The sequence below is a fragment of the Leiobunum rupestre genome, chromosome 6 (assembly GCF_980474605.1).
Source record: "Leiobunum rupestre chromosome 6, qqLeiRupe1.1.hap1, whole genome shotgun sequence".
Classification (NCBI taxonomy): domain Eukaryota; kingdom Metazoa; phylum Arthropoda; class Arachnida; order Opiliones; family Sclerosomatidae; genus Leiobunum; species Leiobunum rupestre.
This window is the reverse complement of record NC_143389.1, coordinates 11300554-11327513: the sequence shown is the minus strand read 5'-3', so window position 1 is coordinate 11327513 and position 26960 is coordinate 11300554. Positions and strand designations below refer to the sequence as shown.

The following is a 26960-nucleotide window of genomic DNA, read 5'->3' as shown; positions in this document are numbered from 1 at the left end:
ATACTAATTTTGGTCATCAATAGATGGCGTCGAGCCTTCGAAGGTATTATTAAAACCTTCTGTTATTAAAAATATTGTATTAATTTCGATTTATTAATTTTGGCGTTGCTCCCAATCTCCCTCGTGTGACGTCCCCCCCCCCCTCCTTCTGTTGCCGGTGGAAAACTAGACACCATAATGCCTTCTTGGTTAACAAAATTGTCACTGATTTCCTAGTTTCTAAATATACCCAAGCTACTACCAAAAGTGGCATAATTAGCAAAAGTGCGTCAATCGTACCTTTATTATTTATCAAGTAAAAAGGGGGAGTGCAAAGGAAAGCGTAAGAAGTTAAAAAGTAGAAATAATGCCCCCTGTCAAGAGCTTCGAGAACTAAGGAAACACTGAAGAAGGCTAGCAGGCGTATTGATTTGGCCACTCGTCAGAAATGCTACCGCCATCTATCTACGTTTTACAACTGAACAAGAAAAAACCTACAACACTAGAAGCAACAAACACAAGGAGAACGTAGCTAGCCTTTAAACACGCTAACGCTGCGTTGTGTACAAATTTCATTAGACGTACCTTTACGCTGAACGTTTTACGGAAAGGGGGAAGACAATTTCCGATTTTTCCCCTTCCGACGGCAGCAGGCGCTAAAGTGTCAAACCAATGAAAACTGTACACAAGAAAATGCACGATTTTTGACGGGTTGCGTTCTCCTTGTGTGGGGTGCTGTTTTTGTTGCTCCTAGAAAAACAAACCCGAAAAAGGGTGCACCGTCCATCCTAGCCTAGCCTTCTATGTGGTCTATCTCGATAGCAGCATACAGTAAATCTTAAGCGTTGGAAAGTTCGGAAAACCAATTAGACACCGGGTTAATTTGATTGATTTTAGGGAGGCGGAACTTACTGCTAGAGCATGAGGGGATTGGAAGCCACGCTAGAAATTGCCCCAACATTGTCATTATCCTTACATGTAAATAAATACATTGATATTACTCGGTTCAGTTGCAAGTTCACGGCGGAGTTGGGCGAGTCTCAGAGTCGAAAAATGTTTGTCAGTAAATTTGCAATGAATCAGTAAGAAGTGTCATTTTTATCATATTAATAGCAATAACCCTCAGTAAGTCTCTCGAAAATCCTTTCTGATAAGCAACTTGAAATTAGCAATAGGCGGTTAAATAAATCCCTCTCTGACTGTCTTGCCCCCCTGTTGAAAAATGCTGCCAGATCGATGCATAGAAAATTCTCAACTTTGGCAGTATAAAGATAAACCATAGACAAACTACTTATATGTCCAGTCGCAGCAGCACTAACGCTATAATCGGCTATGTATGATCTTTTATTTGAAGGACTATTTCAAAGTTCACCGCTACTTAGCAGTACTCCCAATAAGTATAAATAAATACGTTCTTGAATAATATTTTTAAAAATTAGGCGAATTAAATTATAATTGTTAGCCTCTCCAACGTGTTTGTTGATTGACGATTCATCCTGAATCCCGAAAGATCTATGATAGTTCTTTCAATTAATGAATAATTGGAATTGAGGAGGAACCATTCTTGATTATGATTATTACAAAGTATAATAATGATCGTGACGTTTCTGGGAAGAGGAGAGGGAGCAAGCCTGTCCGAATCGTCGTTAGAAATGGCTCCGTGAAAGAAAATGCTTCACGCTAATTATGCCAGCCAAAGAAGCTAATTTGCCTAATTAGAAATAATTATAATTATCTCCGAAGTTGGCGCAGCGTTTGGGAGTAACGTGCTCGCCCAATTTGATGCCATTCATTAAAATCCCAAAAGAACTAGAACCACCAAAAGGCGGGACGGATAACTGGCTTCTCGCGGTAGGAAGTCCCAGACATCGGAGGATGTTCTCTGCGTTAAAGGGAGTAGACAGTGCTTTGGAAATTTCAGCCGGAGGATAAGTTTCTAATATATCTCTTCAAGGGCCACAGAATCAATTAGAAAAATCGACCCGAATTTCAATTGGCCTCACCGCATGATGGAGAGTAGACAAAAAAGCTAAACTCTCAACAAATTTGAAGAAATTAAAAAACTTACAAATAACTCGTATCAATATAGGTCTTCGAGTAAACATAAAAAATAATTAACTTCTATGATAAAGAATGATAAAATTACCGAATAAGTAGATTAGTCCATTATGAAAAGGGATAATAAACTAAACCCTAAACAAATAACTAAGGGGCGATTTGTACCTTGAAAATTATTATCTTAACCTTCAAATTCGTTTCGTTTTGATGGCGTAGATGGATATACTTATTTCGTCAGAGATATATTATAGGCTTCTGGAAGTAGTAAATTTAATTAAAAATTTATCGTGAGCGTTGACGTAGAATGACGTCATGGTTGCTGTTTTAAGGCGGGGCTTAACTATGACGTATGCCTACAGTGCTACGAGCAGCCAATGAATAGTACGAAAGTTTTTCTAAAGTTTCCACATGAGGCGTTTAGCTGATTCTTTTTGAACGAATTATCTAACACTGACTCTTACATACATTTTAACCTAAAACACAATCAACAGTGCTCCTACAGGGTTCATACGGACCTGGAAAACCTGTAAATATCAGGGAATTAAATAGTCAACAGAAAAGTCAGGAAAATTATACTTATTTTGTAAAAATCAGGGAAATAGGGGAAATTTATAAGGGTTCAGAAAGTTTGTCTTAAAAGTACAAATTTACATCAATAAATTATTCTTAATTGAGATTTGCCTTTATTACGTCTTTTATATATAATAATGTGGAAGCAAGTTAGATTAAATGCCAATCTTGAAAATAGTGACCCTATACGTCTTCATGAAAGATTGGGTAAGTTAAATTAGGTAAATGTTTTCTACATAGTGTTTATTGAGGTTATCTTAAAACATCACCTGGAAATATCGGTGGAATCGGTTTGCCAATAGTCCTAATGGCAAAAATATAAATTTCGTTGATCCATAATCAAACATTAAACTTAATACTCCCTTTGCGTGGTGGAAATTTTAGCTTCTTCAAACAGGTTTCATTAATATCAATTTTAGCATTAAATTGAAACCAGTTACTATTAAAACAAATGAACTCGAAATCTATCATTTCATTGTCATCGTGGAATTCAAGTTGTCATAGAAAACTGATAATTTTAATTGTGAGTTATTTTGCATGATATTTTCTGTCGTTTGATCCGTGTGAATTTAAACGTTCATATTTATTTATACGATACGAATAAGCGAGTTTCAATAATATCTGATACAGTGAGACGGTAATTTGACGTCATAGCTCAGCGTGACCTCGTTGAACTATGACGTCAGCTTTAAGCTTCCCATTTTTGTGACACAGTAAATTGAAAGTACCACCCTAATAGTTATTTTTAAAGCCGATAGATGGCGGTGTGGTTATTGAAAATCGTTTATTAGCCTCTTTAGTGTCACTAGAGCCACTTAGTGGCCATCGCTAGAAGCTCAGTAGCCTCTAGATTTTCGTCAGCTAAGCAGAATATTTAGAAATTTAAAACAGACGAAAATCGAGCTTCTCACTTTGACTGCTAGGTGTCTATCTGAAAAAGCTAAATTACATTCTTCAAGTGAAATCTTACAACAAACGCCATCACGCCAACGTGTTGGTCGAAAAGGATTCGGACCTTGGAAGGGGTTAAAGCTTAGACCAATATTTCTTCAATGCTCGAATATCATATTGCGTAATTTATTAACTTTTATCATATAATAGTAATATTCAACGACACGTTCACACGGAATATACAATTAGTGAACAACAAATGAAACATTCATATATTATTTGCGCTATTGAAAGGTCACCATGGAAACAAAATCACGCTATCACTAGGCACGAGCTAAATTATAGATTGTCAAATTCAGTTTCGTATGCATCTATCAAGCTGATGACGAGTTTTTCGTCACGAAGTTGAAAGTGACGTAATATACGTCATATCCCGTGAACAAGGTTTCATTAAAGAGAATACCTTTCTGGCTTACTTATCAGTGATTATTTTACATTGACTATTATTGAAGGTGTACGAAGCAAACAAGCATAATCAAGCGTTCAATTACTGAAGCTGTGTCGGGTGACGTACAATTGACGTCATATCAAAAACAATAAGCGCCTCTGGGGATAAAAATACGCAACTTTAAAAGAAATTAGCACGCGCGGCTCCTACGTAATAGAATAGGGACTTAGCAGCCGTACCTTTGGCTATGGCCACCATGCTGGTATGCATTTTTTACCAATTGGAAAAAGCATTGGTGACGTATTATCTACGTCATGCTGCCCTGTCCCTATTAGGCCTAATGGCTTAGTCTGAAGTCCATCAAAAATGTATGGTCATTCTAAAAAGCGTCGTCAGTAAAAATGTAACACGCAGAAGATGTGGTACCGACACACTTATGTAAAACAAATTAACAAAAGTATGATGTAAGGTATTACAAGTACCTTTTGTTAGCTATTCATTTATCAAAAATAAATAAAATGTCATGTACAAATACATAAAAACTTGCTGAGGTTAACGGTAATAGTAAGTGTAGGGAGCTGTTGGCTCGCGTGGCATGCAGGACTTCAACGCATTATAACCGGCCACTGGTAATTAGCTTGATAAGTCGCTAGTGTACTTAGGCCTATTTTAGTGCCTTGGGTATTAGCTAAGCTGATTATAATAATAATTATTATTATTATTACATACACATCGTGACTGTTTACCAAATCAAGGCACTAATTACTTAGTAGTAAGTCTACAAAAAAAGATATAATTCCTGAAATGTCTGTAAGTAAAGTACCGAACTTACTTACGAAGAAAGTAATTATAAACTTTTGTAACGAAGAGCGTAGAAAGTGGTTGAAAGCATCAAAGAGAGCGAGATGAAATAAATAATTCCTGCAAAAGAAATGTGGCCCCGCAGTGAACAGAGCGGGCCATGAGAAAGGCCAGTTCTGAAAACGGGTTAACGACCATTAGCTGAATTGAAACTCGTATTGTTCCTGATTGTCGAGGGTAATCGAGTAGCTAAACATCAAATGCCTTTTACCCGGAGATAAAACGAATTCACAAATAATTGGCAAATCCATTCAGTTTTTGTTTACGGCACCTGTATAGCGGCAAATGTTTCGCGCACATTTTACCGTAAGTTAGTGCAAGCTTGTCTCGCGTCGATCATGGAGTGCAAACATTTTCCATTCGTCAAGTATGGTGAGTTCATTTTTTAACGCCAAACGAATTGGAGAATTGTTTGTGTATTAGTTTCACGTATCGCAAGGCTCCCACCAGGTCCCTAAAATACCTAAAAGCCCCTACTTTTTTTCGAGGTCCTTAAACCACCTTAAATTCGGAATTTGGTCCCAAAATCCCCCTATTTCTATTTAATTTGGTGAAAAGTACCATCGGCTTATAATTTTGAACCAGAATTGTATCGATTCACGGTTATAGCTATAATTTACTACATTAGGTGGCGCCACCAGCTCGGCTAAATCGAAATATTCGGTGAAATTCATAATGAGCCTCCATGTCGTAAAGTTGAACTGTTTAATTAAGTAATTTTTCTGATAAAATATTTTAACAAAATATCCTATTTTAAAAGTCATTTTTGTAAAAATTAGAGTTTAAATAAAGATCTCATTTCTTATTAAAATGGTCCCTATTTGGTTCCTACTTTTCAAAATTTGATTCCTATTTCACCTTATTTCTAGCATGAAAAATCCCCTATTTCCATAATTTTTTTCAGACTTTGGTGGGAGCCCTATACTATCATGTAGGCCACCGCTGCCGCCGTATTGTACTAAACTCTTCAACAGTTAAGGGTATAATAGTAAATGTCAAACCCTCACTTCGCAAATCGAGGGTCTAAATCCCTTTTGTGAATGAAAGATTTTCGCCTAAATTAAATTTGTTGAAAATTATTATCAAAGTTATGACCTCTGTTTAACATTTTTTATAACGTTGTTAGTGGGGTGGAGGAGTGGCTAATACTTTCTCCTCCCAAGAGATCCCAGCTTGTAGCACTGGGTGAAAACAAGAAACAAATATTTCTGCATTGAATTTGCAAGTTCTCTCCTCACTGATTAAAGGGGAACCCCCGGAGTTCTTCGGTTTTCTCTTTCCATCAAAACTTGTTGAGGTTAACAGATATTATGATTGTAGGGATTCGGGAACTGATGGCTCGCGTGGCATGTAGGGTTTGTCACCACCCTCCTACCCGGTATAATTTATGGAAGTCGCTAGCTGACTTGGGCCTGGGTTGGTGCATGGCTGAATATTATTAATTGTTACCCTGCATATCCGAACATTTAAATTCCTTTTTAACAAACTTATTGGCTGCAGGATCCGTAGAAGTATAATGAGAAACCCTATTTCATTTCTAATGTCATTTCACTACTGTTGGCGTTTACGGCGTATGTGAACTTTGGGGTATTGTTCAGAAGGTTATATTTTTTTAACTAAGGATCAAAACGGATAGCAGTTTAATATATGTTACTACATCAGTATGTGTGCGTTTATGAATGTACACGGTGATTGATAAAGCTCGCGCAGGGCCGTGGCAATGGAGGAAGGGGTAGCTATCCACACAACATTATCAAAATTGGCCAATTGTAGTGGCGCTGGCGAAATCGAAATTTGAAGGACATTTTTATTGTTCGGTTATGTTTTGACCTTCTCTGCCTTATCCCGATTTCGAAACTTTAAAAATTAAGCCTGAAATTCCCCGTCTCGGTTCAAGTTGGATAAAAGTTAATTTATTGCCCCCCTCAACAAAAGAGACCTACGCCCCTGGTAATAACTGGTATCCCAATTAACTCTATATTAAAAAAAAAGGTAGGCCTAGGTTATAGTACGTTACTCGAAGGTCACTCATTCAGCGTGACGTCAAACCCGAAACGCGAAAAAGCGTTCAGTAAAAAACCGGTGTCATCGGTGAGAGCTACCCTACGTAGCCTATGACTGTTGTAAAAATCGTTTTTCAAAGTTAGTAGTAATTCTATGGGTTTCAATATATTGGATTTTGTTTCAAATTACTGAAGTACTCAATATTATTTTTCCGCAGCAACCTTGGAGCCAACTTACCGGCAACTCCAGACAATGCGGCTGGATAAATCTCCGTTCGTCATCACTTCAGTCATTGGTCAGGAGCTGTTAGCATCTGGGCATCACGCGGCGTCCGTGGTTGTCCTGGAGTCTGCTTTGCGTATCGGGACTTGCAGCCTGAAACTGAGAGGATCCGTCTTCTCCGCTCTCTCATCCGCCTACTGGGCGCTAAACAGTTTGGACCGAGCCATCGCTTATATGCAGCAAGACCTAGCCGTTGCCAAATCGTTAGGTAAGTTCTTTTACACTGAGGTCGGCAGTAACGGATTAACCAATAGGCTGAGCAGGCTCGAAGGTCCGCAAAATTGTTTGAAAAATTCGGGTCTAATTATAGGTAGCTCCTCCCCTTTCGTGACGTGACTTGGCTATTCCATCACGCTTCCCGAAACACGTTATTCTGTAGCCCAACTGTCAAAATTGAAATTATTATGTGATCCTTTAAGCCCAGGGGCCCGAGTAGCAGTAAATCCGTCATCAAAAACCCCAAAACAATGAATATTTGCAGAAGTTTATAAGATTCAATGGATGCAGTTTTCCTGCAAAACCGCGCTTGCATACACCACATCGCGGTTCCAAATTTATGGCGTATAATATTCCATTTACCAATTTAAAACTACTTCTCGTATGGATAAATATTAAGGCCATGTTTTTCCCATAAAATTAGCTTGTGACTTACTTCTTCTTCAATATTTTAATAAATAAACGGGAACCAACGTAGGCACATGTTTAACACGAATAATATTAGCACGATAGATAAATGGATACTTTTTTCTAATAGATGTTATATACTTCGGGTATTCGACAAAATTAAATACGGCATTTCGGAGTCAAGAAACTTAATGTAATTTTTGTTTGAATTTTTGAATAACAGGAGATCAGCTAGGAGAATGCCGAGCACACGGGAATTTAGGGTCCGCTTATTTTTCCAAAGGAAACTACAAAGAGGCGCTAACGAGTCACCGTTACCAACTTGTATTGGCTATGAAAAGCAAAGATACACAGGCGGCTGCTTGTGCTTTAACTAGTTTAGGTAGGTGTGCTTAAAGGGAATATAACTTTTAGTATTTTCCGAAAAGCCCTTTAAGCATTGAGTTTAAGCCAATTCGAAAACTTTTTGCAGTATTTACATAGTTTTCCATTTCCTAGGACACGTTTACACTGCGATAGGGGATTACCCTAACGCTCTAGCTAGTCACAAACAGTGTGTTCAGCTGGTTAGACAAATGGGTGATCGACTTCAAGAAGCGAGAGAAATCGGCAATGTGGGAGCGGTATTTTTGGCCATGGGCGACTTTGACAAAGCTGTTGAGTGTCATATGGAGCATCTGTGGCTCGCGAAACAGCTGGGGAATAAAGTTGAAGAGGCCAGAGCTTACAGTAATCTTGGATCGTCACATCATTACCGACGAAATTTTGAACAAGCCATAACCTTTCACAATCACGTGTTGCAAATAGCCCAAGAACTTCGGGACCGAACAGTTGAAGCTCGCGCTTACGCTGGACTTGGGCATGCTGCTAGATGTATGGGAGACTATCAACAAGCCAAAAAATGGCATGAAAGACAACTGGATATGGCCTTAAGTATAAAAGTAAGCCATCCGATAAATGTCAAGTTTCTTATCGTAGTACCCAATTAACCTTGAACAATTCCAGGACAAAATGGCCGAAGGTCGAGCGTGCTCAAACCTGGGAATAGTGTACCAGCTAACAGGGGATTTCGATGCTGCCTTAAAGCTTCATCAAGCTCATCTTAACATCGCGAGAGTCCTTAACGACCGAGCGGGAATGGGAAGGGCATACGGTAACATTGGTAACGCGTACAGTGCTATGGGACGATACGAGCAAGCTATCAAGTTCCACAAACAAGAACTGACGATATCGAAGGAAGTCAACGACCGAAGTGCCGAAGCATCCACCCACGGGAACTTGGCAGTAGCGTATCAGGCCCTGAACATGCAAGAAATGGCACTACTGCATTATCACAGTCATTTATCAATCTCCAGAGAACTGAAGGACGCTGCGGGAGAAGCGTGCGCCTTACTTAACCTTGGCAACTGTCACAGTTCGCGGGGCGAATTTTCGCAGTCAGCCCCTTATTATGAAAATTTTCTTCGATTATCACAAGAGCTTCAAGATGTGGAAGGGGAAGCTAAAGCTTGCCATTTCTTAGGATACGCTCATTACTGTCTTGGCAACTATCAAGTAAAGCATTTTGTATATTTAAAAATTGGGGAAAGCATTTTGTGAAGAAATTTCATACCATACTTTCTCTTCAACTTCTTCTATTACTTTTTATTTTCGTAAACGAAGCTATAGCCTTAAAGGGACAGGGAGTCATTTGAATTTCGGAAATACGGCTTGGAAAATGTCAAAATTTTATTGATCGTTTGTGCTGGCACGAGGGACGGAAGCCGAGGAACTAGCTGAAATTCGGGTCGAATTTTTCAAATGATTCTGTGGCCCTTTAAGCTGTTTCGTAACCTGCATGCTAGTGCCCTAGCTCCGTTTGGTGACGTCCCTGGTGTGGTACTATTTTTCCAATATATTTAAACCAATGTTTGTTGATATTAAGAGGCCCTCATGAGATTTCTTGAAAACAATTTCAATATCGATTATTTAACTTTATCTATATTATCGCTATTTTGTATTAATAGGAAGCCATACGCTATTATGAAAGAGATTTGGCTTTAGCTAAAGATTTACAAGATAGAATGAACATGGGAAGAGCCTACTGCAATTTGGGACTGTCACATTTAGCTCTTGGAAATTACGATGCTGCTTTAGAATGTCAAAAATATTTTTTGGCTATAACACAAATGATAAAACATGTGCAAGTGAGTATTATCAGGTTAGCTGGTGTTTATATTATGATTGAAACTTGTTAATTTTGATTCAATTATTTTAAGGGGAAATTTAGAGCTCTTGGAAATCTAGGCGACGTGTTGATGAAAATGAAAAACATCCCAGAAGCTGTGCAAGTTTATCAAAAACAGTTACTTCTGGCCAAACAAAGTAACGACAAATCACTAGAAGTGGCCTCCTATGGAGCGTTGGGTCTTTGCCATCGTCAAATGAAATGCTTTGACAAGGCATTGGGTTATCATACACAGGTTGGACCAATTTGATAACAAGTTTTTGGAATTGTGTATTAATAATGTTTTATTTATTAAAAGGAATTAACCATACGTCAAGAAATGGGAGACCTAAAAGGAGAGTGTAGAGCTCATGGTCATTTGGGAGCAGTTCACATGTCACTTGGAAACTACACGCACGCGATGAAATGTTACGAGGAACAGCTTGAGAGAGCGAAAGAACTACGAGACTGCACAATGGAAGCGCAAGCATTAGGAAACATGGGCATATCTCGTTTGAATATGGGACACTATGAAGACGCCATTGGATTTATAGAGCAACAACTAGCACTACTCGAACAAGTAACAATTTCAGCTGTAAAAATAATATGCCGTCTTTAAATTTATAAATTTTTCCAATTTGTATTTCAGTTGGGTGGAACTAGTACTCTAGTGGATAAGGGTAGAGCTTTTGGAAACCTAGGAGACTGCTATGACGCCCTTGGTGACTTTGAAGAGGCAGTTAAGTGTCATGAACAGTATCTTACAATAGCTTTGAAAGCACAGTCATTACGAGATCAAGAGAGAGCCTATCGTGGACTTGGAAATTCTCAGAGATGTCTTGGCAATTTGCAACAATCTTTGGTTAGTATGAACTGTTTCAGCAATCTGAGCAATGGCATATTATAATTTAAACAATATATCTGGACTAAATTGAATGAAAATTGCAGGTGTGTTTTGAAAAACGACTCGTAGTAGCTCATGATTTAGCTAATGCTGCTTCAAAAGCAGCGGCTTATGGAGAGTTGGGTACAATCCATAGTCAGCTGGGTAACTTCGAGCAAGCAGTTTCCTGTTTGGAACATCAAAAATCATTGTCTCGTGAGATTGGTGATAAAGCTGCTGAAGCCGATGCAGCATGTGGTTTAGGAAATGTCTATCAACAAATGGGAGAACATGATCAAGCTCTTAGATATCACCAGATGGATTTAGCTATCGCTGAAGAAACTAACAATATGGCTTCACAAGGAAGAGCTTTTGGGAACCTAGGGGTTGTCTACGAATCACTGAGGAACTACGAACAAGCAGTGTTATATCAAGAACAACATCTTAGTATCGCTGCTCAAATAAATGACAAAGTTGCCAAAACACTTGCTTATGGAAGTTTGGGTAAGCAAAATTAAAAATGGAAACGTAGTCTAGCTACTGTCAGTACCGTTTATTCCAATAAGTCGAGTAAACAGTAGATATAATGTTGAAAGGAATATTGAAATATTCGTTCCGGCACGCAATTGGAAAACCAAATAAACAATTCCAAGTTATTCTCAAATTATTAAAGCTCGCTACTTAAAATCTGGTATGGTAAATTAAAAAGGCATAATATAATTAAGATAATAATTAACCACTCGTATTACAAATTGATTAGTGGCATAACCTGAAATAAGCGTTTTCGGTTTACATAGAGTCAAAAGCTCATAAAGCAAATTGTCTTATATAATCAGTTGAAAATCCAGCAGTTTATGAACTTCTCACACTGGCCGCTACGTGGCTCTATGTAATCTGAAAAGGCTAATTCGTCAAGTCCGATTATCTGAACTTAGAAATCCCTCCAGAATTTTAGTTCAGGGGCATGTAATTGCAAAAATTAAAAAAAATACAACAATACCTTTTCAACTGCTAGAAATACAAAGATATATTAAAAATAATAAATACACTGAAATGATTGTTATGTGGTACTAAACTGTTCTTATTTTTCAGGGAGAGTTCACCATGCTTTGGGAAATATTCCACAAGCTGTTGCTTATCTACAACAAGGCCTTCAAATTGCAGAGCAGCTTAGCAGGCGGGAAGATGAAGCGAAAATTAGGCATAGACTTGGCTTGGCGCTCTGGGGTCACGGAGATTTAGAAGCGGCTCAACAACAACTCTACCAAGCAGCTGAACTCTTTGAAAATATAAGACACGAAGCCAAAGGATCCAGTGAATATAAATTATCCTTATTCGATATACAAACGGCGTGCTATCAAGCTTTACAGGTAATTATATGAAATTTAGTTCAAACTGTAGCAGTCTATCAGGTAATGTATTAATTAACATTATTATTATGATTTTGATAGAGAGTACTAGTCAGTCTTGGAAGGCACGAAGAAGCTCTAGTTGTGGCAGAAAGAGGAAGAACCAGGGCATTTGTTGATCTGTTGCTGGAGAGACAAATGGGACATGGTCATTCTTCAATATTTACTCCAACATCGGTTGAACAAATTGTCGAAACGGTTTCAAAACAAAAAGCCACCGTCCTATATTACAGTCTCGCAGCTGGTTTCTTATACGTCTGGGTTATAATACCAGGAAAAGGTACAATTACAGTGATTTAAATTGATTTTGTGTTTATAACTATGATTTTAAATAGGGGTTGTAACATTCCACGAAAGCAACATAGGGGACTTAAATAATGATACCAATGGCATTGTTGGAAATGTTAATGAGAGTGACCCGTCGTTACAAATGCCGTCTCAATTAGAGCATTACGTTGCACGGGTCCGTGAAGCTTTAGGAGTTGAGATTCCAAGTGCACCTGGTGGTACTCTTAGTGAAACCGAAAGTGAAGCTGGTGATATTTGGCACCAACATCTCGAAGAGTTGGGAGATAAAATGCTTCAGGTAAATACCTTTTCTGAAAGAATAATTATATTTATGCCATTTCTTGTGAATCTGTTTCAAATGTTATTTTATCATATTTTAGGAGAATGATAAATCTGGTTTCTTAAGAATGGTCAATCGTGGGCATCTATTCAACAGCAGCAATTACAGTCTGAGTAGTTTATTTAGCGTGGGTAGTGTTACTGGCAGCATTGCCAGTGGATCTACAAGTAGAGCAGGGAGCACCAGATCAAGAAGGTTTCACTGGCAAGGTCCAGCGCCTCTACATTTCTTATACAACCTGCTGATTGCACCTGTAGAAGAGTATTTACCTTGCGGTGGAAATGGTCAACCTCAAGAGCTCTTATTCATACTGGATGGTGATTTGTATTTGGTACCTTTCGCTATGTTGAAAGGTGATAACTCGGAAGAGTACCTTTGCGAACAATATAGCATGTGCATGGTACCTTCCATTAGTGCTATCAGAGCCAGTCAAAAGGCTAATCGTGCGGGACTCTTACAACCAAATCGCGACATAGTATCCGCGCTAGTTGTGGGCAACCCTAAACAACCCTCAGTTGTAGCTGAACAATGGGGATGGAATGATATCCCTCAAGCTCAACAAGAAGCAAACCTAGTTGGTGAAATGCTCGCCACTAAACCGCTCGTTGGAAATGAAGCCACGAAGGAAGCCGTTTTAACCCAGTTAGCTACGGCAGAATGTATTCACTTTGCAACGCACATCTCTTGGAAATTATCCGCTATAGTTTTATCGCCGTCCGAATTTGTTGAATCTCAGTCGCCGAAGTACTCGCAAAACGATAGTCAAAGGACGCCAGATGGTGTTGGAATGCCAAATGCGTTGGAATGTTGCGAAGATTCATCTTTATCCTCAGCATCTCAAGCGCCACCGTTGTCGGACTTCTTACTGTCAGCGGCTGATATACTTAACCTACGATTATCGGCGCGATTAGTTGTAATAAGTTCTTGCCATACAAGGAGCCATCATGGAAGAGTTCATTCTGATGGATTGGTTGGATTGACCAGAGCTCTACTAGCTGCTGGAGCGCAATGTGTTGTGGTATCTTTATGGCCTGTTCCAGACACAGCTGTCAAAATACTTCTGAGGACCTTCTATTCGTCTTTATTACAAGTAAACTACATAAATATTAATTTTAATAATTGCCGTGATTTTTAACTGTTATCTTATGCAGGGTTCGCGAGTGAGTATTGCGCTTGCAGAAGCCATGAGAACCATTCAGACTACCAAACATTTTGCTCATCCTGCAAACTGGGCCAGCTTCATCTTGGTGGGGAATGATATCAAGCTAAGCAGTCAAGTCGCTCTTTTGAGTCAGTCATTGGCTGACCTTTTGAAAACACCGGATAAATGTAGAGATGCTTTCCGAGTTGTCTTACATTTGGTAAGAATATTTTTTTGTTTATTAAGCTTTCAAATTTCCATGCATTGCCTAGTTCTACATGTATATCTTATTGAGATTTAATGGAAATTACAGTACAGATAACCCAAATTGTCTACCCAACCCCAATGGAGTGCTTAGAACCGTAGAAACCAAAGTCCCGATTTTCAGAATGATCCAGAGAAACATTTTATTTTATGACATTTTTACCTTGACCCCAGTATATCTTTCGGCGGAAATGAGATAGGGTCATGGGGTTTACATCGTTTTGTAGATAAAGAGGAGATAAAATCATGAACTGAGGTTTCGCAAGGGCTCTATTAAGAATATATCGGTTTTAACATTCAGACATTATTAATAACCATAGAAATCTTTATGTACGGAATGATGTAAACCGCGTGTGTCTGTAAAGTGTCAACTCATTCAAGAGATTCAACTGGGGCCCAAATAATTCGGGTTTAGGTAAAATTTTGAGAAATGGAGAAATCGGCGCTATTGATCTTTCTTAAAATCGGGAATTCAGCCATGAGGGGTCAAACTGCTCCCGAATTACCTAAACGTGCATATAACCAAGTAGTTAACACGTTTAAACAATTTCATTTCAACTACTCACACAGGTGGAAAAATCTCTTCAACGAATACACCGAGGCCACAGAAATGCAATGTATACAACGCAAAAAAGCATCGAGAATAAAGTTGGAAATGTTACAGGCTGGAAAGAGCTTCTAATATCTGTGGGTTTCCGGTTTGAGCCAGCCTCCAATGGTCTGCCAGCATCTGTATTCTTCCCACAATCAGATCCTGGAGAAAGATTGACCCAGTGCAGCACGAGTTTGCAAGCCCTGCTAGGTAAGATTTTATAATAATTTAGCGAAATAAGTTTCACTGATATTACAATAACACAATGAAGACTGTGACTGTAGATTATGCCCTTCATTTAAGCAAAAAATGCAATGGATGTTTATTTACAAAATATGTCCAACCTTGTTAGCCTTTGAGGGGTATCACTTTTTGTTATTACTTGTCATATTAATCTACGAACAATAAAATTAACTTAAATTTGAATAAAACTAATTATGCTTAAAACCCAAATAATTATGAATAATAATAAAAATAATTGCGAATAATAATAATAATTATTATGAATAATGAAATTAGATAATTATGAATAATAATAAAAATAAATAATCACGAGTAATAATAAAATTAAATAATCATAAGTAATAATAAAATTAAATAATCATGAGTAATAATAAAATTAAATAACCATGAGTAATAATAAAATTAAATAATTATGAATAATAATAAAATTAAATAATCATGAGTAATAATAAAATTAAATAATCATGAGTAATAATAAAATTAAATAATCGTGAGTAATAATAAAATTAAATAATCACGAGTAATAATAAAATTAAATAATTATGAATAATAATAAAATAGTAATAATTTTCGCTTGATACTTATTTAGTATCCTAAATAAGTTATCAACTAAATGTTTACATATTACTTCTATTCTAGGGCTTTCAACAGTTTCCCTTCACGCCGTTTCAAAGCTATTATCAAGTGCTGATTGCGCCGAGAGTATAATACAATTAGTAAGTTTTTATCAGATCAATAAACATTTTGGTAGATATTTTTGGACGAAAATGATTTTAACAACATTTCATCATTATCATATTTCTCATGATACTATTTACTACTAGTAATATTTATTATTTACTGGGTCTAAATAAAATTCGGTTGGACAGTTCTGTTTTAGAAATTGAAGTTAAGATTTAAATATATTTCAATCCCTTTTTAAACATAATTTAATTTTAACACACTTCTGTCCTAAATTTTCTCTCAGCTCACTACTGTGAGAGTATTTAACCATTTGCATATAGTAGTAGGTAAGAGATGTTACATAGAAGAATGTGTATAAAAAGAGTACATTTTCTATGTATCGATGGTAGAAAAAGAACATATTGATATTTTTCTACAAATATTTTGTATATCAACGGAAATTTTTGCTTTCACAGTTGACTAATGTTATAAATCAACTGCCTCAAAAAGAACATGGAGAGACTGAAAATATCGAATGTCCAGTGAGTGTTAAACTGTGGAGTGTTCCTGGATGCCATGAGCTTCTGGCGTCACTAGGTAATCCATTTCGACGAGTCTTATAAAATATTTGAGCCTAGTTATTAAAATACATTACTTCGCTTTTTAAAGGGTTTGATCTAATGGAGGTTGGCAGGGATGAAGTAACACTAAGAATGGGTAAACAAGCCAATCGAAGAACAGTTCAATTTGCTCAGCAAGCTCTGCTAGCAATATTTGGTAAGATCCACAAAACAGTTTTTTATTTACGTTTGAAGTAATTTTTAGTCAGGCTTTTAAAAATTTCAAGCGCTGATTACCCATGATACAAAGCTATTTTGTAATATTTACTCTTCATTTGAACTTGTAGCGGACAACCAAGAAATGAAAACTGTAGCATTCGAAAATTCAAGTTCACTGGAAAGTTTAGACAGCGAACCGAGTGAAACGATGGTTACGCCTCCTCCATCCGTAATTTACCCTCCGCCACATACATCCTTGGGTAGCTTAATGCTAGGAATGAGTACAGGCGCATTTACAAGCTACGTTAGAACCCGAGGAGAGCCGGACGGAAGAACAGCTACATCTGGAAACGACCAGAAAAGTCGAGACAGTGATACGTTCACACCTAGTCCAGTCGATACGCTTTCGAAATGCTTTACCACTCCAAATGCGAAATTAGTCAATAATGGGGCTAACGCTCCTCATTTAGCACTAGCCCTGGCGCACCAACGAAAAATAAGAACAATGTACGGAAACGAAAGCCCTTCTAGTGACGGTAACAAACGCCCGGACAGCAGTTCATCGGCTAGCTCCGTTACCGATTGGGATAGTGGTCAAACTACAATAAGAAGACAAGGAAGAGACTACGATACAATCGGTTATCGGAGTCTCGCTTCTGATTTAAGTAGAAAAGATATTATCAGGAATGTTCCTCAGTCGAGGTTTATGCCACCGGAACTAGGAAACAGGCCACTACCGCCACCCATACCACGAACTAACGTTAACCTGGATAGATTCTCGAGATTTGAAAACCAGAAATCCGAAATGGCGGAGCGCGCGTATCTTCCAAGCAAGCACAACGTAGAGATTGTTTCCGCGCACAGCTCCCTCGCCCCTAAAACCAAAAATATCTCTCGATTCCTAGACTCTCTAAGTCATTACGAAGAAATAAACCCAAAAACAACAATACCCATACATCAAGGATTTTTACCAAAACCATCGCGTAACATTGAACCATCCGCATTTCATCCAGTGGGTGAATACGGTGAAATGAAATCGCTTAAAGGATCGTCTAAAAACCGTAGTGCCAAAATGAAAGACGATTTAGTGTTATCCGCTGATGTTATAGATATATGTATTCCATCAGGTAGTGAGAAGCCGGACTGCTACAAGTTTTCAAGTCGTTCAATCAATAAATATCCTGTAAATAGGTTAAGTAACTTAGCTAATGAACATGTATTAGGAGATACCATCCTTAATCCACGAATACCATCAATGACTAGAGAACCCGCGATAACGGAAGTGTACCATGACAGAACTATGGGCCTGGGCTTAGCCCCTTCTCTTTCTAAGTTATTAGCTTCCGATAATGCTCAAAATTTCTTAGACGAATCAATTAAGGAGAACTGTGTAGACATTGGTAGTCATCAAGAGGCCCATTCTTCACGAAATGTAATCGGTGTGCAAGCTACGAAGAAAAGTATGCCAAGACAAAAACCACAAATATTAAGTAAAATAGCTTCGAGAAATCAGACTTCTAAAATGCCGCACAAACAAAGTGATATCGGGTCAATATCGGATGCCATGTCAGTCGACCGCAGTTGCTTCAGAGAAAATAAAGAGAGCTCTTTGAGTTTGGCAGAGTGCGGAATCCGAGACGAAGGTGATGGGGGTTCATTCACGGAAACCATGTGTCCTAGCCAAAAACCCATTCGTCCTATGTATAGTTTCACGAAAACTGAACCGCGAAGTTACCAAGACACTATAGAAACCTCAGCTTCGGTTCCTAGATCCGAGAGCCCCGTTATGTACACTTCAAACCCTAATTGGCATAACATATTTACTTCGCGACAACACAAAAATCCATCATTTGCTTTAGAAACTGACGGTATTTCTCAGAGCGGTGCTTCAGAGAGTGAATGTAGTGATATAGATAGTAATTCTTCCCAAAAAATGATTTCTACAGTACGGAGAAACCCAAGGCATTCGCAAATGAAAGACATTGAAAAGGGTGATTAAAATATATATTTTTTTACTTTTAAGCTTCCAGATAGATTTGTGTCTATTGTCAATCCAAGTCCAAGGTAGTGGCGTAGCCAGAGGAAACACACGTGGGACGCTATCCTCCCCCCACCCCCTAAATATATGGTTGTATGTAAATTCCGTGACACCGAAAAACCAAAATCCTGGCTACGGCCCTGGTTCAAGGGTAAAAGGACTATTACCCAATAATACTAAAGAAATGTCCTCAAACTCATTCTTGGACCATATAAAATTTGTTGATGTGTATATGAACTACTGTTAAAATATGTTAATGTTTATGTTGAAATTTGCATTCCATGGTTATTTCTTAATATTCCCAATAATGCAAAACTAGATTTTTTACAATGTTCAAAAATTGTTATTTTTTTAATAAAGCGTCACAATTCACTAACTGTAAAACTTTCTTTTTTCAAAATAAGCAATATGACTCGCAATCTCTTTCTCTAAAACTAATAGTAATGATACATTTACCGAAGCAAATTACTTGACAAAAGAACCTATGAACTCCATTATGATAATCAGCTAGGCTAATACTCATGGCACCACCTTAGGCGCAAGTCATCGAGCGACTTTTAATGCCTTTAAATAGATGGCCGGGTTACAATGCGTAGGAGGGTGGTGGCAAGACCTTCAGGCCACGCGAACCAACAGCTCCCTACACTTGTTATTACCATCAACCTCTACAAATGTTTATGGGAAGGGAAAACGATGATCTCGGCGGAAATCCCTTTAACCAGTTGGGAGATAACTTGGAAACTCAAAGCAGGAGTGGTTCCGAGTTTTCAGCCAGTTTTTTTGTATTTGGATTTGTATTTCATGCTTGATTGGTACCTACATGTAGATTGGAAATGATGTCAAATTGAGCCATAAATCCAAACAAAAAGTTTAGAAAGCTTTAAGTTTTTTAAATTGGTTCATGGGCTATGAAATTCTACTAGCAAATTATCGACGATCCCGTTTGATGACAGTGTCACTTGGTCAAGGAATTTATAAAAACGTAGACACATTGTCCATGAACTTCTATAGGCGATTTCTACATGGTTCGACTTTTTCAAGCTCACTATCTACGAGCTGGGCTACCGCGCTCTAACATCAGTATTGTCGTAGGAAGGCTAGGATTCTGGCTAGATTCCTATAACTAGTTGTACTGGTAAGTAATACAATACTTGTTAATACATAATATTTTACTAGGAATATAATTACGTAATTATAGCAAGTAAGTCGTTTATCAAAGATCCCTCTTGTAATTAATTAGCATGTCAGTAATTCTTGCACTTATAGCCCAGTGAAATACGGTTTTGACACGAAACTAATTTGTTACAAACCAATTTCTGTGGAAATATATTGATCATAACGAACTATATGCTGACAAAAAAGTAAACTGATTTTTCGATAAGGGAACCCTTTTAAAAATAGTCGCCATTGATGTTTTTGTTTTGTTGAATTTATTAAGGAAGCGTGAATAACTCTTCTTCCTATCTCTCTATCTGGAAAAATAGGCGGAAAGTATTACACGCATAGATGGGCGTTTCGCGAGTTATCAGTATCTGTTTCACTCCTTCGCTTGAGTGAAAATCACCTAACACTCACACATCACAGCAGAAATTAATTTGGTCTAGCTCAATAATTCCGTGAATGAGCATGATCACTATACAAATAACGGCGAGCGTGTAAGAGTGATCGTCCTTCACTGATATTAGCGTGAGAAGAGCCGTTCCCTCGTAGATCTTAGAACCGAAGTTAAGGAGTGAAATGCCACCTAGTGCTCCATTTTAACAGAAAACAAACATCTCGTGTTCATTAACACAATTTTCGAGATACCGATAAAAACATAATTTAAGGGTTATCATCTCTCAACAATTTAAACTGTTGGTTTAAAGGGCAACGCAAGTGAGCTGGCAAAATGTGTGTAAAGTCAGTAAAGTGCGAAATTTACGGTTGACTCTGCCCGCCTCAGTCAAGGCCGAGTGGGGGGGTTGGGGGGATGAAAAGCATGGTGCTTTCTCTTTTTTTTGCTAGCTCACTTGCGTTGCCCTTTAAAAAAGGAACGGATACATAAGATAACATTCATTTTGTGTTTTGGGCTCAGAGGTTTTTTCAATCATTCCCAAACCGTTCGATTTCATAACTTGAACAATATCTTAATATTTTATTCCATTAGGTTTTTTCGATAGTGGAATTTATATAAAATAGACTACCGATAATTTAACACAACGAAATAACGAACAAACACCGTTCAAAATGAAGAGCGGTTTTATCGGCTTATACATGGCGTGAGTAACCTTGAAATTCTGAATTCAAGGTTATTCACGGAAATTATCAGTTCCATATAAAAAAGTTATTAAGCTGATAGTATTCTTCACTTATTTTCAATGAGTTGTACCATAAGTAACATAATACTGTATGAATGACAATTCCTATTCTCCCAATGATAATTTTTTTAATAATAGTTTGTCTCGGCAATGACCAGTGACGTAGCCAGGGGGGTTCCGTGTCAACCCCCCCCTTGGGCCTACCTTTGACTGTACAAAATTTCCGCCCCCTTCTCGACCCCTCTTAATATTCACATACTTGACGAATTTCGGGCTACGCCACTGGCAATGACCATTTAAATCATTACATCCTAACGACTGACAACTCTTCGCGGGTTCAATCGGAACGATTGTAGACCATTGGACCGAAATCCCATTCGTCCGAATGTACCATTCAACCGAATTCCAATCGACCGAAAACCGCGTTTTGCGCGGTTTTCATTCAATATACCATTAGTGATACATATTTATATATCGTAGGTTACGTGACGATAGTATATCTAATTTGGACTAAACTATGTCTTAAATATTTATTATTTCGTACCGACGTGTATTTCTAGACCTTTTTCCCTTGAAATTTGATATTTTCCGGGTTTAATTTTGGAAAATAACCTTGATAAGACCCGACGTGAAATAGTTCCCTACCATATCTAACCTAACCCAACCTAACCTAACCTAACCTAACCTAACCTAACCCAACCCAACCTAACCTAACCCAACCCAACCCAACCTAACCCAACCCAACCTAACCTAACCCAACCCAACCCAACCTAACCTAACCTAACCCAACCTGAACTAACCTAACCTAACCTAACCCAACCTGAACTAACCTACCCGAAGTGAAAACGAACCAGATTTAAATTTCCCATTCTACTGAATCCCGCCATGTTGGGCTATAAACGAAAATACTTTTCGGTTCAATGGGATTCGGTCAAACGGGATTCGGTCCAATAGTATACAACCAATCGGAACACATTTGAAACATTTTTTTGTTTCTGAAGGCAGTTTTGTTCGAATTTTAGACCCGCACGCGTTTCGATTCGTATATAATGCCGTAAAGATGTTTTTCGGTTTGGAATATTCCGATTACGCTTTTCCGTCCATTTTGTCGACTTCCGAAAAAACAATGATTCCGTGGACGTAATCACACACTGGCTTCGTTGACGTGTCATTGTAGGTTATTTACAACCACCAGCTGTAACGTGTGAGCTACGCAGGCTAACCTGTTCCATTTTGCTTTCGTATATCTTGGACTAGAATCCAACTCTCATCATTCCACGCTAAAACAAGGATTTAACGGTTCGACTAACTAATCTAACGGAATATGAAATGAAATGAAGTTTACCATCATCTAATTGTTCATAAGAATCGTCATCAGACAATTGATCCTCCCAGGGTTCAGAATACAGTGCTTGAAGGTTAAACGCCTTTATCATATTTCTTGCGTTGTCAACACAAACTGTGACAATCTATAATAATTTTAGGTAGTATCATAAGTAACATATTATAACAATAAGTATGACAATTAACGTGATTTGCAACGGAACTGATTTTCATAGCAATCAAGATGTTTTATCATCACAGAGCCCCCTAGTGTCTAAAATACGCTAAACTTCCGCCTAAGCCGAAATATCTGGTTTCCGATAGATCGACGAAATGTTAGGCTTAACTGATAAAATGAAAAAAGTTTTTCTTGGCGGAACGAGCCCAAGTATATTTTTTTGGCACGCGGGCTTTAAAGCAAAGGTGAAGTTCCTCGCTTAAATTCTTAATGAACAGTATTCACCGAGGACGGTAAGTTGCGAGTCCAAGTCACAGCTTCAAGAGAGTATCAGGGTCGAAAACAGGTTCGATTAGAAAATTAACATTAAAGCAATATATCAGTTATGTTACTTATGGTAGTATTAACGTGGATGATTTTATCAAGGTCTAGGGGGTGGAAGTAAGTAATTAACGCCAAAACATCCCCTAGATAAAAAACCAAAACTAGAAGGTATTTTAAATTAATACAGTACTACCTGGGTTGACGAGACGCCTAGGTTTCCAAGAATTTCCTCAAGTTTAAGAAGTATGTTCTCTCCAGTGTGTGATTCCTGGAATTGTGTAAAAGCCAGAGTGTGATGTTCAAGTGGGAATGCGTCATTAAGGAATTGACACTTTACCCCTATTACCGATTCTTTGGTCCGCGAACTCCAAATGTCTAGCGTCAGGTGAAGATACGCTACGTCACGCGGTATTTCCTTTAGCTTGAGATTAATGTCGTTAGAAACGAAGTTATTTAAATCTCTTGTTATTGTTCGGCGACTTTGAAGATTAATTTGCGGTAGGAACATGGTAACGAAAGATCGAAAAGCCTTTATTTCAATGAAAGAAAGTGGAACGCCATCAACCGCAACTAAATCCACCATGCATTGCTTAAGATAGCGTAAGATTTTAGAAAATCACGGGTACTTTCCTGGCACTCGAGGCGTAAAGAGAGAGACATCTTTGTGTCGTTTCTGTAAAAGTAAAATCAACTTAGAATGCGAAACAACAAAACACTTTGTCTTAATTTGATCGGCCCAGGCGTTTGTTGAGCTGTGAAATTATCAGGATATACTCTCTCGGGGAGGACCCTTTTCTTTTAGAATGTTCAGAAAAATCGTGAAAATTTTCACCGTTTTGAAATTTTTATTTTTTGAACGATAGGTGGTAGACGAAAATTTTCAATCAACAAGTTGTAAAATTGATTTGGTCAAAAACGGACAATTTTTCATTGAAATAAAACGTCATGAAAAAAACAAGTTGGTGTTACCCAAAAAGGTTTACGTCTCATGAAAAAGAAAGAGAAACCCATCTAATTTGAAATGATCGTATGTTTGCAAAGATAAAAAAGGACTGTTTTTTAAACGAAATCATTTTAAATAATTTTATAGAGAAAATACAATTTACATAGCAGAATTCCAGAATTCACGCGTCTTATTTGGGGCAAGAATGTTGCAAGAAGTCCACGAAACCGTCTAATTTATAAAAACTTAATTTCCCATGTGTTTTTTTATTTTGCACTACTCTGTCGCTTAAAGTGAGGCTCCATTTTAGTATTTAAAGAGACACAGCTTCGTTTTAAAATCATTCTCTGAACGTACTCCAGTGAAATAAAATGATGCCTCATTATACCTGTGAACAGCGGTCCAGGGTGGTCGAATTATACTACGGAGATGGTCAACGAAATGCACGTAAATTGAGTCGATTATTTCAAATGTTGTATCCTGACATGTGTCAGATTTATAGCCCGGTGTACGATCATTTCAAACTAGATAGGTTTCTCTTTCTTTTTCATGAGACGTAAACCTTTTTACGTAGTACCAACTTGTTCTTTTCATGTCGTATTATTTCAATGAAATATTGTCCGTTTTTGACCAAACCAATATCATTAAAGGTTTTCGAGTACGCTCTACAACTTGTTGATTGAAAATTTGCGTCTACCACTTTATCGTTCAAAAAATAAAAATTTCAAAACGGTGAAAAATTTCACGATGTTTCTGAAAATTCCAAAAGAAAAGGAGATAGAGTATATCCTGATAATTTAACATTTCTAGCAACTATAGTTTTTGAGAAAAACGCCTGGACCGATCAAATTAAGACACCCTGTATATGTATAAGAAAGTTGAACCAAAGGTATCACTTGGGCCATGATTTAATCGGTTTCAGAATAACTCCGCGTGCAGCGCGCTTGAACTAGAAACGGTTTAAACCTTTAGCGCGCGCCGCACGTGGTTTTTTGGGGCGGAGTTATTCTGTAACCGATTGCATTTTGGCACCAGGCGCCAATTTGATCGTTCAACGTTCTTATACATATATACGTTCTTGGTTGGTGTTATTATTTCGGAGGAAAGGGTGGAAATTGAGACGAACCGTGGGGGGTGACGGAATTGGAGGTGGAAAAGAACCCGCTCCTTTATAGGGACGAAGCATAGGGTGGATGATTTACCAACTGACTAGGCTTATATGGGTTTGTTTGAGGAAAGGTCCATAGGGGGAAGCATTGTTGTAATCCTATGCCCATAGCATAATTCATTGCAGAACGCGAAGGAACTGAGTCTGGTCGAAGTCAAAAAGGGGTGTACGCTTGTTGGCCTGCTGGTACTAACTGGGGGATACTAGACGATGTTTGAGGTTGACCTACTGAGGGTATGCCCGACGAAAATACTAGTGGTATGAGTTCCAGTCGCTGCCGTTGTTATAGAAACAGCGACAGTCACCGAATTGGATTGAACTGAAAGCCACGCCGTCGTACCAATACACACAGCGGTAGGGTGCATCGAGCTAATAGGAGAGAAATGCATCGCTATGTTAAGATGTGACCCACCTATTAAAGGGAATATAACCTCGGGTATTTCTTTGCCCGCTGCCTCCCATGGCTTTTCACAGCTGCGGCGCTGATAATCGCTGATTATGAAGGAAATTGATCGGGTCTTCCATAAAGAACGCGTTGGAGGTTCTATTCCCTTTAAGGCATTATGGTAAAAAGATAAAGTCCTTCCCGAATATACTGGACGGAATCTTGGCCGTAAATTAATGGAGGGTATGGAATGGTGACTCGGATGAACGTTCGTAGTAGGTCTAAATTCGTCATGAGTCGAGGGGCCAGCCACGTCTTTAAATTCTGTACACCGATATCAGCGAGTACAGCCTTTAGTAATGCTAAATCTGTAATCGATTATGTAATCACTTTAGTACAGTACACCGTTCCGTTCCATTGGTTGGTTTAAGAAAACTAAGGAAAGATGGTCACGGAAACATTTTGTAACCGGTTAGGGGTATCTGAGTATTAAGAAATTATAATACATAAGGTGATTACTAAGTTATTCAAATCATTAAAAAACGAACTATATACTATACAATTAAAAAATCCAATCTTCCCTGCTATCTTTCGCGGATTCAAGGATATCACCAAGAAGTAATATATCCGAGAGCCAGCATCTGCAAGTTACTGCCTATTTGGTGCTTAATGAAACAATGGAAACTATTCACTAACCTGAAGAATTTGGAAAAGCAGGAATAGAACCTCTGTCGCGTTCTTTATGGAAGACCCCATTAATTTCCTTTATTTCCTTCATTATCAGCGATTATCAGCGCCGCAGGTGTGAAAAGCCATGAGAGGCAGCGGTCAATATTGGAACCCTCGGAGGGCGACAGAAATACCCGAGGTTATATTCCCTTTAATATGAGATTTTTATAGGAAGTCGCTAAAGTTTTCGACATTGTACGTTTCTTTGATTTTCACCATCTAACAACGCTGTTACTCTTCGAAAATGAGGCGGTGTTAGAGCAACGCCAAAATCATCTCGACAGTCATTATCCTTAAGTATAAATAAATACACTTTCGTGGTTACCAAAAGCAACATAAGACCCAAAAGTGTGTCAGCAACTTTTGAAATATCTTCTGAAAGCTAGTCTCACTATCGACTACTAAGCCAACTAGATGGCTATGTATTGGAAGCGTTTATTTTAATAGTCGCTGGTGGTGCTGGAGTGGCGAAATTTTATAATTTGATGATGTATACTTTACTTTCTTCTTACTTCGCGACAAGCTCTCAAAAAAATCTGACCCTTTAGGGTATTATGTCACTTTTGGTGTTACGTTCATGGCTTTTGTCAATCGATTTGGTCATTGAGAAAGCAATGCGATTGATTTTTCACAGGATGATTATAATTGTTCTTAAGCACTAGGTGGTTTATAGAGCGCTGTTTTAAAAAAAATATCTTAGGTTATTATAGTGTTCTTAACAAGTTTATAGTGATTGAAATAGTGTTCCTAACGGTCAGGGTGATTGAGAAAGCGTTGTTATTATTATTTTTTTAACTCTTAGACTGACAACGGAATCCCTACCTCTACTTGGAGTGCTTATCCTGCCGTATCGCGTATGGTAAGATCACTCTGACGGCTTTAACCCAGCTTACGAGAGAAAAAATCCCCTCTGCGCGCGCTCCTCTCACGCTGTTGTTTGTTAATTTCACATAGTGACGTCAAAAAAAACCGTCAGCCACACCGAGACGAAAATCTACTGCGATAAGCATTCCAAGTAGAGGTATGGATTCCTGATTGAGATTATGTCAT

At 38.1% G+C, this 26960-nt stretch overlaps 2 protein-coding genes across 2 annotated transcripts; both read left to right on the top strand.

Annotated features, from left to right (window-relative positions):
- Positions 1-7063: 7063 nt before the first annotated feature.
- Positions 7064-13233, top strand: LOC149939261 (uncharacterized). The gene is made up of 14 exons (XM_090179083.1): positions 7064-7301; positions 7941-8099; positions 8216-8658; positions 8723-9271; positions 9724-9903; positions 9976-10179; positions 10243-10503; positions 10573-10785; positions 10872-11310; positions 11899-12176; positions 12258-12495; positions 12551-12801; positions 12884-13167; positions 13212-13233. Exons 1-14 carry the CDS (start codon positions 7064-7066, stop codon positions 13231-13233), a joined length of 3759 nt encoding a protein of 1252 aa, XP_090035209.1.
- LOC149939260 (uncharacterized) lies at positions 13205-18826 on the top strand. The gene is made up of 7 exons (XM_090177892.1): positions 13205-13933; positions 13995-14204; positions 14819-15050; positions 15723-15799; positions 16223-16343; positions 16416-16523; positions 16654-18826. The coding sequence occupies exons 1-7, from the start codon at positions 13235-13237 to the stop codon at positions 18522-18524; spliced, it is 3318 nt and encodes a 1105-aa protein (XP_090034018.1). The 5' UTR covers positions 13205-13234; the 3' UTR covers positions 18525-18826.
- Positions 18827-26960: the final 8134 nt, after the last annotated feature.